General features: G+C 42.7%; 1 protein-coding gene across 1 annotated transcript; it reads left to right on the top strand.

The window, feature by feature from the left end:
* Positions 1-2,330: 2,330 nt before the first annotated feature.
* LOC117647889 lies at positions 2,331-3,040 on the top strand. The gene is made up of 2 exons (XM_034389863.1): positions 2,331-2,833; positions 2,912-3,040. Exons 1-2 carry the CDS (start codon positions 2,657-2,659, stop codon positions 3,038-3,040), a joined length of 306 nt encoding a protein of 101 aa, XP_034245754.1. The 5' UTR covers positions 2,331-2,656.
* The last annotated feature ends 9,358 nt before the right edge of the window (positions 3,041-12,398 follow it).

The raw sequence follows: 12,398 nt of genomic DNA, 5'->3' as shown, positions 1-12,398 counted from the left end.
CGGCAACGGATGCAGCTAGGAGGGCATGTAGGGGTATTTTTGGAATCGGGGCGACGAGAGAAAACCAATGGTACCAGTTTCGAGCGAATCGGAGAAGTTCGGACCCGGGTTCAAATCCCAGCGGGGTATTTTTGGAACATTCTTTTTATTCGAGTTTTTGCATTGTTTCTGATGTTTTTGAGGTTGCTGATGACGAAAACGACATTTATTTAAACCCCAGACTCAGGTTTAATTCCCGTAAGGGTCAAACATAGGCAAAATTCGTACGTTTCTTAATGTAACACGGGACGGGCCAAAGTTGCCGATGTATATCGCTACTTTTCCTGTTATTTCTTGAGGTGGGAGGGTCTGACCACTTGCTGTGGTATTTACCAAGATTTTAATGTGGTATTGGCCGCATTTCCACGTGTGGTCAATTCGGGTAACCGCATCTTAGGGCCTCCCGCACAATTTCTAAAGTCTGTTCCACACTTCGAAGAACATGCAGGACTTTGAAGTGTATAGAAGCTACAGCTTCCCTAGCACAGGGAGGCTCCTAACTGCGGCTTCGATAAAAACGACCCAATGACGGACATGAAAAGGAGCTTTTGAATACGTTGGCATCATGCTCACTTAGCTCTTAACTTTTAGTAGAAGGTGTTGCGTTAGTTGAAGTAATTTCAAAAAGATTTGCACGGAGCATTGTGAAAGCGTTGGCTCTTAGCTCGCTTCGCTCGCAAAAGTAGTCTTAGCTGTAAAAGGCCGTCTAAAGTATCTCTTACGGAAAATACGCTTGCGAAAAAAAGAAAAGGGGGGGAGGTCTCGAGGGGTGGGTGGGTCCCTGTGAACACTCGCGCCCCCTGTTAAAATTTCTGTTGGCGCCACTGGTTCAGGGCATAGAATGTGAGTCCCCAATGAAAATTTTTTGGCTGAGCGATAGCGAAGCCTGTTACTCCAGTGGGGTTGAAAAGTTTTGTCTGTCGGTCTGTGTGTCTGTGTGTCCGCACTACTCCTCCTGAACGGCTCGGCTGATCTCGGTGAGATTTTGCACACTTCTTGGGTATGTCCTTGGCTCGGCACACGCGAAATTTCACCATCCTAGCTCAACTGGTTCAGTTTTTATTGGCGAAAAACACCTAAAAAACGGCGAAAAATAGAGATTTCTGCAGATAGACCACTTCTGTCTTGGAGAAAGGGGGGTCTGGGGGGCGGAGTCCCCCAGCCACGACAAGTTAAAAAGTGACAAGGGTCAAGATCGTGTTATCTGTAGATAAAACCACTCTATTTAGAATGTAGGGGGGTCCCAGCATTCAACAAGTTAAAAAATAACCGACGACGGAGACGCCATTGCCTGCCGAAGGCAGGCTAGCGCCGCAGGCCAAGGTAGGTACGCCAGGCGTGGATTGGAGGAGCAGGCAGCGAGACATCGCAAAGCCTGTTACGACAAGACGCGGTCTGGCGTAAACCTACCTTGTATTAATTACTTGGTAAGACATCAAATTTTTACCTTATTTTCACAATGGGACCTATTTAGGAGAAAATAGCATTTTCACCAGAACCTCCCCTTAAATGTTTTATTTTTGCCTGCTTCTTGTTGCCGGTATGGGAACTCAAGGACCATCACGGCCTTTTTGTTTGTGTGTTACAGAATCGAGTAAATTGGGAGGACAATCTTGTTCATTCCTTTCACTGGGGTGTAAGTTTTTTTTAAAAGATGAACTCGTGGTTTTAATGTTTTTAATATTTGAATTATTTGAAGATCATATCGTTTTCAGTGACACCAACTCAACAAATTGGGAGTGACGTAAGTAGTTACGAAACTCCCTCACCAATGAGGGGGATCGATTGGAGTAAAGAGTTAAACACTCATGAAAAAGGACTCGTCCTAGAACTTGAAAATGGTAAGTTGGGCGTAAGAAAAGGAGGAAAACCGTTTTTTTTTATAGTGCTGCTTTATATTTTACAGTTCAAATTTGATCTTACTACAGTTTTTTTCTGTTTAGAACTTGCGGCTAATAATGGAGAAAAAAAGAATAAAGCTCTAGGAATTGTTCCTCTTAGAAAGGAGCCAGTTGGTAAGTGTCTTTACCTTAGTACGCCTTTAATACCACTCGGTAGGTGAAGTGATTTTTAACGCTTTCTCATGCTTTGTTCACAGATCCGCAAGAACAGGACATGCCGCTTCCTTGTAACAAATTTACCTGCACTTTGTGCAAGAAGTTTTTTAAAACCAAGAGTGTGCTTACTCGTCATCTAAAAGCACACAACCAGGATTTACCTGAAAAAGTAAGTAATTGGCGAATTGGTTCGTGACTCCTGATATTTACTGATTTTACCGAATATAATGGGTCCTCTGATTTATTGATTGATTGATCCATTGTTTGCAGGTTGAAAAACAAAACAAAGATAAGTTAGTCAAGCTCACAAATGTTCAAAATTCAGAGCAGAACTTGCGCAAGTGTCCAATTCTTTTTATCAATCAAATAATCGTTTCTTTAATTTTTTTCAGTTCGACGTTTGCAATCGCAGCGGGCAAGGGCGCAACCCATACGCATATTGCCCATTATGCCGCTCAGGTGTGAGCAAAATTTCTCACATTAAGGAGTGTGCCAAAAACAACAAGGCAGTGGATGGCAAGAGAGCCGAGGCTTACGCGAAGGCGTTTTACACGGGGGGAATGCGGGAGCCCCTGCCAAACAACTTCAAGACGCAGCTCTTTGAAGCTGTGGGGCGGTCAAGGCAGGACTTCGACAATTTATTTGATAATATGTGTGCCGTACTTGGCGTTGGTCAGGATTCCCTAAACAACAGCATGCTCGTTTACAATATTGGGACACTTTTTAACAAGGATGAGGTAAACACTCCGTAGTTAGAAACTGAAGTTTTTTTAGACTAAAACTGACTACTGATGATATTTGTATTAATGTTTCAGCCTGTCCCCGTCAACGTCTCTAGGCGTGTGCTTCGTCAGGCTGAAGAGGAATTGAACGAAGAAGGGGTCGACGAAGAAGACGACATGGAGGACGTTCCGCTGGCAAAGCGCCAGCGAAATGCCCGCTAGACTTTCGCAAGTATGGGCCACGTGCCAGAATTATGCAAGCGATTCCAGAGCAACCAGTTCATCAATAAATCTAGCCCTTTTGAGGGCAAAGTTGTATCTGAAGTTGCAAAAATCTTAAACGTTTTTTGACAAGTAAAGCGAGAGACAGGTTCGTGTCAATCCTTGAAGGTATGCTGTTCTGATTTTCAGTGTGTAGGATACTACTGGTGTTTCTCAAATAATTTTACATATTTTTTGTTCCACCTGGGTGAAACGACTAAGAAATATAATTCGGCGGAACATTCTGGACAAAAAAGACAAAGTAGAAAAATTACGAAAATCTCAATTTTGAGCATAGGTATAGCTCTTAAACGGCACCCATACACAATATCATCTGTGGGCTTAAAAGCAAGCCTTTAGTGTCCCCTTTGTAGAAAAACAGGGAAAACTCGAAGTTTGGGCTGCGGGGTGGGTGCCGTATAACACCCCCCAAACTTCTACAAAAAAAAATTTTTCACTTTAGATGCGTTTTTGGGCACTTTCCCGTAGTGCTATCGTCAAACCGATGCCAGATTCGGATTCCTCACAGATTTTTACCTCTAACACCGATGTTGGTTCTACAGAATAATGTCAGTGGGACCTAGTAGGCCGATTTTATAGAAAACATGCAATTTCGCAAAAATGGTACAAGGAAAATTTAGAGAAAAAAAAGAATGGCCACTGCGCGGGAACGCGTGGGGCTAGGGGGCTTAAACTTTGTAGGCTTTTTCACCTCTATGGGGGCAACATTTGGTGCAAGTTTGGACCAGATCCGAGATGGCGAAATTCAGGCCATGTAAAAACCTGTGATTTTGACGCTATAGAAACTATGCTCCTCAAAAGTGGAAAACCCCCAAACGACCCTGGAAGGTACCGGCCAATCACTCTCCTGTCCGTCGTCAGCAAATTCTATGAACGGTGCATAATGCCTTACACCATCAATTTGGATTTAAGGCAGAGCATGGATGTGTACAACAGCTGACTGACTGACCTAACCGAAGCCCGCAACAAAAGGCAAACAAGCATCATCGTGAGTCTGGACATTGAGGCAGCCTTTGACAAGGTACCACACAGGGAACTAATCTACAAACTAATTGAAACCGGTCAGGCGGTCTGGCTGCTGCAGCTACTCACTGATTACTACAGCAACAGAACGTTCTCAGTCAGAGGCTTGGAAGAAATTTCGACCCCACAAGATATAGGAGCCGGCACTGCTCAAGGAGCGGTGATACCACTCCCCCCCCCCCCTCTCTACTCGCTCTACATGAAAATAAAATTGAACACCTACCAGGGCGCAGATGACACACTGTTTGGAAGAAAAACCATGGCAGTCAGTCCATCTCCATAATCTGTGTCAAGAGTTTGATACTTAAATGTATCAACTCATACTGGCAGACTGATGCAGCAAATGGTGGGTTAAAATCAATGCCAACAAAAGTAAGGCAATGATTATGAGGCCAAGAGCACAAAAAAAGAGACCTGTAAGACCAAACCTGGGATGGAACATGCTGCGTACAACAGCTGACTAGGCTCCTGACTGACCTAACCGAAGCCCGCAACAAAAGGCAAACAGGCATCATCGTGAGTCTGCAGACTCATGTCCATGGACAGTGAGGCAGCCTTTGACAAGGTACCACACAGGGAACTAATCTACAAACTAATTAATACCAGTCAAGCGGTCTGGCTGCTGCAGCTACTCACTGATTACTACAGCAACAGAACGTTCTCAGTCAAGAGTCTAGGAAGAAATTTCAACCCCACACGATATAGGAGCCGGCACTGCTCAAGGAGCGGTGATATCTCACCCCCCCCCCAATCACCAGCTGAAATCCTGGCTTTCAGTCAAACCCCATAATCTGTGTCAAGAGTTTGATACTTCAATGTATCAACTCATACTGGCAGACTGATGCAGCAAATGGCGGGTTAAAATCAATGCCGACAAAAGTAAGGCAACGTTTATGAGGCCAAGAGCACAAAAAAAGAGACCTGTAAGACCAAACCTGATGTCTGATGAAAAAATCATTCCATACGAACAAAAACTTAAATACCTTGGAGTTACTGTGGACACCGCTCTGAACTTCAAAAGTCATGTACTGGAAAAATCACTTAATGCCAACACCAAGAAAAAAGCCATCAACAAGTATGCTTACTCGAAGGAACTGGTAAAACCAGAAACCAAAATATATCTTTAAAAGGCTCTCATCGAATCAATGATGTCAAACGGCGTCCCCGCCTGCCAGACAGTCGGCAACAAGACCTTCGCCACCCTGGAAATACAGGAACGAAAATGGATGAGAGCGGTCGTAACCCCTCCTGAGAAGACACACAATAAATAACAGGAAAAGTAGCGATATACATCGGCAACTTTGGCCCGTCCCGTACATTAAGAAACGTACGAATTTCGCCTATGTTTGACCCTGACGAATTAACCTGAGTCTGGTAAATAAATGTCTTTTCGTCATCAGCACCTCGAAAACATCAAAAACAATGCAAAAACTCGAATAAACATGTTCAAAAAATCCCGCTGGGATTTGAACCCGGGTCCGAAGTTCTCCGATTCGCTCGAAACTGGCACCATTATTTTCTCTCTCGCCCCGATTCCAAAAATACCTACATGCCTCCTAGCTGCATCCGTTGCCGAAATCCTCCTCGACCCCATGAGACCATGATGCACCTGCAGCAGCGCCCCCAGGGCTCGGATCGGATTTGCTGCCACCGGGCGGTTCTTAGGGTCACCCAAGGAGGCTGCATACCAAATTTGTCAGATCGGACCACGGGAAGTCCTCGGACGGACGGACGAACGAACGGACGCACAGCAAGGATCTACTAATCCCTCCTCCGTCATTTTTTTACAAAAAATAAACGGGACGGGCCAAAAACTGTACGAGATGTGCCCCGGCATCTCTCTGGTCAGCACAGCCCAGAAGCTAAGACAAAGCTTCATCGCCGAAAACAATGGGCACAGGAATCCCTTCATAAAGGGAATTTTCTTCCCCAAGCCGAAAGGCCCTTTTCCATACCCCACCAGTGACATCCCACTGGGTATGAAGGTGCAGTCAACAGCACAGGTCGATGATCAGGCCGGCGTTAATCAGAGCGGGGTGGTGGGTGACACAAACCCTTCGGGGTGCGTGCCCGCCGAGGGGTGAATCACCCAGCGTTCTGGTGTACACATGAGTACATGAGTACGGGTGAGTACACCTTGCTTCACTGTTAAAAAATGGTTGTACAGAAACAATCAGATGAGTGAAAATTTAGGCGTTCCAAAACATAGAATTTCATCATGAACCATAGCGAAACAAATGTCGTTGAGTCTAGTATGCGACATTTTGTCGTTGAAGAACAAAATCTTGTTATCACTCTTTACGATACAATTTGTGTGGAAACAACATCTTTTGCAATAATCTGCTCAATTAAGCATATTATGAATAATCATCTATTTTGTTCTTCAAAGTCATAGAGAAATTATTATGGTTTAAAAAAACCATGTAAAATAAATTAGGCGACAAAAGTACTCTATGAATATTGTCGCAGACATTACAAAATTTCTTTTGGACTTTCAATACTTGGCGTTGATGTGTTATTGTTGGTGCGTTATTACAAGTTTGTCGTTGTGAAATCATCCCTTGGTTCCAATACGACTACGGTTTAACAAGCTATTCAGTCCACAACAAATCTTGTCGCTAAAAAAGTTAGCGATAAATGTGTCGCTAATTTACGACAAAATGTTTATCAGTGTTCACTCATAAATTTCACAATTTTAAACGGCTTTATTTGGGGTTTTGAACGGAACTCGACGTTAAATCGGTCGAAACATTAGAGAATTTCACGTTTTAAAAACTTAGGAGTACACTAAGTACGGGCAAATTTGTACACATGATTACACTAGTGATTCACCCCTCGGTGCCCGCTGTCCCAATCCAGGAGTCGGTGGAGAGACCTACCCATTCCCCAGCCCCGGCCATCAGCCCCCAGCCACCCGGTGATGACCCCTCCAGCCCTGCAATAACCGCCGCCAGGTCGTGGGGGCCGATGGGCTGGTTGGGTTTCGAATTTTCCGTCCTGCACAAATCAAGAGTCCCGAATGAGCCGAACGACGCCTGTCACACTGAAGTCCACGCTGTGACAGGAAGTACGGGAAGTGCGAGTTAAAAAAAATAGGGTGGGGTTGGAAAGTTATTTCTGTCTGTACGTAGATCACGCCCAGTCCTTCGATTTGCCCAGAAAAGCAGGCTGCCGAAGGCTGGCTAGCGCCGCAGGTGCATACGCCAGGCGTGGATTGTCGAAACTGGCGCAGCATCGCGAAGCCTGTTACGACAAGACACGGTCTGGCGTACACCTACCTTGTATTGTGTAAATTAGGCAGCCCGAACCGGGTGAACTGTCTGATTTTCACGTAGTTGCCTGGGGTGCACCCCTGCCTCCATTGTACTGCCTCAAATGTCTTTGCTGTGGTAGGCTGTATTTCCCCTCATCCTATCAAGTTCAAATCCAAATAAGTGTTTGGACATGTAATGATCTGGATATAAATTAGCTTAATTTTCAATTCCAGCTTATAAAATTTCAGCCCAAAATTTGATCTTGTGGAGTTTTAAGCTCTATAAAGGTGACAGTTTTTCCTCTAATTACAGGTAGAAATGTTGAGCCAACAGAGAAGGACTTTTCTGTAAGTTAGCAACCAATTTGACCACCTATTGCCACCAACTGTGAATTCCAGGGATCCTTCACTAACCTTAAAAGGCCATCATAACGTTATTGTACGAGTTAAAGTTCTAACCCTTCACTTCTGAAATCTTTATAAAAGGATAAGTTATTTTTCTTGTGTCCAGGGGGAGTGACTTTGTGGAGAGATACTTTTGAAAGGACTTGCAAAAGTCCTTGCCCTACCTAAAGTTAAAGATCCCTGGCGAATTGTGACTTATTCCTAATTTACCCCAGTCTCTCTTTACTTCCAGGTCTGTTCATTCGAAGGCATGGGAAGGGGAGTTGTGGCGAGAAGAGACTTGTATCTTGAAAAAAAAACTAATACGATACAATGGTGAGCTGATTAAGAGAAGATGCGCTGAAGAGAGAAATCCTACATGCATTTTTACACCTCGTCTAAGAGAGGTGGAAATAAGTGATGGAGATAATTCTGAAGCCTACAGCTTTTAATGACAAAACATTAGTTATTCATTCCGTCACGCAACAATATTTGTGACTGACCACAAACAGGTAGTCTCTCTGCCTTAAAGAATTGCTTCTCATTTCGTTCCTGCTGAGAGTATCAGGTTACTTTAACTTTATTGTTTTATATTGACGAGTGTGTGTTCCCAAATCCTCCGGGTTACAGCTTTTTGTCAACGTTTAGTGTCTCCTTCAATAAAGTTGGTCTCTACTTTATTAAAACCTCATTTAGACTTGCAATTCATATCTATAATTTTTGGCTGACCTAATGAATCTTTTCCTTGATTGCATTTCAGAGTGCGCCTCTGAAGAGGCACCTGCACTGAGAAAACCTTGCAAACTATTTTGGGCCTTACAAAGAAAAGTAGTTTGTATAACAAAGTATTTTGAGCATACGTAAGCTTTCAAAGAAAATACTTTGTAATTTACGAACTATTTCTTCGTATAACAAAGTATTTTAGTTTGTTATACGTATGCTCAAAATACTTCGTAAGGTTTTAAGAGTGTGGACATGATAGAAACATACTGGGGCATTCCACGTCAGACCATCATGGTCCAAAACGCACTTGCTCAGATCCGGCTGCCAATGTTTTCTATCATAGCCTACCACTCAAGGACCACTCATGTAATTTTTTTTTGAAAAAATATGCAGAACTTTGGCCGTGGCAATCTTTTGAAATTTCAAAAAAATTTCAAAACTTTTTTTTTTAGTTTCTTAAAAATTGTGTCTTTAGGCGCTCAAATGGGTTGAAAACAGTAAATGGCAACAGAATAAAGTGAGAAACAAGGTTGGGGCCCTCAGTCTTTGCCTAAAAGGGCGTTTTTGACTAAAAACAACGGTTTTTTTGATTTCCCAAAATACGCCATCTTACTTTTTGACCATATTGGTATCAAAGGGCCCTAGGGGGGTACTCTAACTGCCAGCAAAATATTGGGGACGGCAATCCATAAACACGGGAGATATTGTCAAAAAACTCTTATAGTTATCTTAGTGGATCGTCGAAAATTGACTATTTGACAACCATATTGCTCCCGTGCATTAAAATGTTGTCCTAGTGTCTGTCTTAACTCTGGAACCATTTCGAGGTGAAGGTAAGCATTACAAGAGTTGAGGCACTACACAGCGAGAAATCGTAGGCCTCAACTCTTGTAATGCTTACCTTCACCTCGAAATGGTTCCAGAGAGTTAAGACATACACTAGGACGACATTTTAATGCACGGGAGCAATATGGTTGTCAAATAGTCAATTTTCGACGATCCACTAAGATAACTTTAAGAGTTTTTTGACAATATCTCCCGTGTTTATGGATTGCCGTCCCCAATATTTTGCTGGCAGTTAGAGTACCCCCCTAGGGCCCTTTGATACCAATATGGTCAAAAAGTAAGATGGCGTATTTTGGGAAATCAAAAAACCGTTGTTTTTAGTCAAAAACGCCCTTTTAGGCAAAGACTGAGGGCCCCAACCTTGTTTCTCACTTTATTCTGTTGCCATTTACTGTTTTCAACCCATTTGAGCGCCTAAAGACACAATTTTTAAGAAACTAAAAAAAAAAGTTCTGAAATTTTTTTGAAATTTCAAAAGATTGCCACGGCCAAAGTTCTGCATATTTTTTCAAAAAAAAAAATTACATGAGTGGTCCTTGAGTGGTAGGCTATGATAGAAAACATTGGCAGCCGGATCTGAGCAAGTGCGTTTTGGACCATGATGGTTTGACGTGGAATGCCCCTGCTCTCTGGATTCAAGCTTTCCAACCAAAAGGCTTTGTTCAACCAACCTGTGTGAAAGTGGAAGACACTGCAGTGTCTCAGACTGTTATTGGCATTTTGTCCTTTAGGAGTATTTTACACAGCAATAAAAAGTACTATTTCGTCAATATGTAAGATTTCGTTCGTTATATTGACGTAAAGTCAATTTGCTATTGACAAAGAGTCAATACGCAATTGACCTAAAAAAAAGTCATTAATTGATGACAATTTAGTCTTTATAGTGAACAATATTGTACATGGTTACTAGGGGAATACTACATATTATTGCTGCTTAAAAAACTACGTAAGCAAAGGACAAAAAGTCAATAATGGAGAGAAAAAGTCAATACGAGTCTGAGAGTGTGTGCAAACGACCAGCCTGCTTCAGGACCAAGGTACTAATATTCTCCAATATCATGTATCTTTGGCTTTAAGTAAGAAATTTGCCTCAAATAATATCTGACAATTCTTTATCTTTTCTTTTTTGTTGAGATTCAACCTCTCGCAGAATGTGAATCGCAAGGTGATTGTTGACGCTGGATCAAACGACCAGCCTGCTCCAGGACCAAGGTACTAATATTCTCCAATTTCATGTATCTTTGGCTTTAAGTAAGAAATTTGCCTCCAATAATATCTGACAATTCTTTATCTTTCTTGTTTTTGTTCAGATTCAACCTCTCGCAGAATGTGAATCGCAAGGTAATTGTTGACGCTGGATCAAACGACGAGTCATGGAATGATATTGATAGTGACGAATATCAACCAGATGGAGCTGATTGTGATGAGGCCTCCAGTGAAGATTTTGATGAAGATGATGATGTCCATTTGTGCAAAGTCAAGAACACAGTATGCCATCTTGAAGCATCTCCTGGACAGACGGAAGAGGGAAGCGAAAACTCCTCAGTTCCTCATTTTCCTGCCGAGATCACTGAAGTTGATTGATTGAAGAATGATTTCTGTTCCACTCAATACGGAATCAGAACATAGCTCTGGATTCTGCTACTGGAAACGAGCATAGCACTGATTCTGTTATTGGAAATGTGAAAAATATCGTGAGAGAAACAACAGTTGAAGTTGTTTCGAAAGACAGCAAAAGGGACTTTTCAAAGCGCTTTACATGCCTCTACTCTCGGATCGACGCGACTCGTTGAAGGGCGCCGAGTGGTTTTCCTCCCTTGACTTAAAGTGGGGATACTGGAACATTCCGCTGTCTCCACGGGCGCGCGAGAAGACGGCGTTCTGTGTCCCGGGCCACGGCCTCTACCAGTTCAAGAGAATGCCGTTCGGCCTGTGTAATGCCCCCGCCACCTTCCAGAGACTCATGGACCGGCTGCTTCCCCGCAACATCTCGCGCGTCTACTTGGATGACATTGTCGTGCCGGGCAAGACTTTCGACGAGGCCCTTGCCGGTCTCCGCCATGTTTTGTCCAAGGTCCGCGATGCTTGCTTCCTCCTTAACCCGAAGAAATGCCAACTCTTTGCCAAGCAGATGGAGTACCTGGGCCATGTCATCGGGTCCGACGGCGTCCGGACACTCCCCGCCAAGACGAAGGAAGTGAGCGACTGGCCCGTCCCCAAGGACAAAACCCAGCTGCCCGTTTTCAAATAATTATGCATTCAACTCTAAATAATGATTCAGTGACGCCACTTGTTATATAACCAGTTGGCGGGTTGACCAGCCGGTGTCATGTAGCCAATATTGACTTGTGACTTGATTTTAGGCCAAACTGATGCCTAATTTCTTGAACCGACCAATTAAGCCAGCTGGAGGAACCTTTAAAAGGGAGTCGCATCATACAAAGGAGTGACAAAAATTGTACTTCATATTTCTTTAATTCAAAACCATTGTATATGGTGATTGTGTTAATGATTCAAACAACTTCTGGTAACCTTAATCACCCATGTAGCTTCAAGTAAGGGTCTTGCCCTTCAGTTAAAAGAACATTACAAAATTGAACAAGAAGCCAAAGGAAACGAATATATGGGTCACCACATATATAAAATCCAATTTTCATGAAAATTTGCACACTGATTACAGAAAAACCTGAGATATATATTGTATATTACATTCTGAAGTTGCTTCCTATCATCATTTCATATGCTTTTCTCTTCACATTCAATGGCAAAAGTCAAGATAAGATCACTATTGAACAACTTCAGCCACAGACCACTCACACTTTTATAACGCCATTTTCTCCAAATTTTACATAAAAAGTTGAAAAAAAAAACCTCATAGTTTTTCTGTTAACTGTATCAAGGGCTGTCTAATTGGAATATTGTTGAATCCATATCTGTTGTACATTTCAATGTGAACCACATCACCAAATTACAGTGTTGAGCACAATACTCGTTCTCTTTAGATGGCTACTTTGTTTTTGGTTGATGTAAAGAAAGAGTAAAAATAAAAAAACTGATTAACTAAGGATC

The sequence above is a fragment of the Thrips palmi genome, unplaced genomic scaffold (assembly GCF_012932325.1).
Source record: "Thrips palmi isolate BJ-2018 unplaced genomic scaffold, TpBJ-2018v1 HiC_scaffold_3, whole genome shotgun sequence".
Classification (NCBI taxonomy): domain Eukaryota; kingdom Metazoa; phylum Arthropoda; class Insecta; order Thysanoptera; family Thripidae; genus Thrips; species Thrips palmi.
Note: the sequence above shows the minus strand (reverse complement) of the source record. Positions and strands in the feature narration are given on the sequence as shown.

Coding starts and splice junctions, on each gene's coding strand:
- LOC117647889 (XM_034389863.1), top strand. CDS start 2,657: ATGCGGGAGCCCCTGCCAAACAACTTCAAGACGCAGCTCTTTGAAGCT. Junction 2,834..2,911: donor CACTTTTTAACAAGGATGAG/GTAAACACTCCG, acceptor TTAATGTTTCAG/CCTGTCCCCGTCAACGTCTC.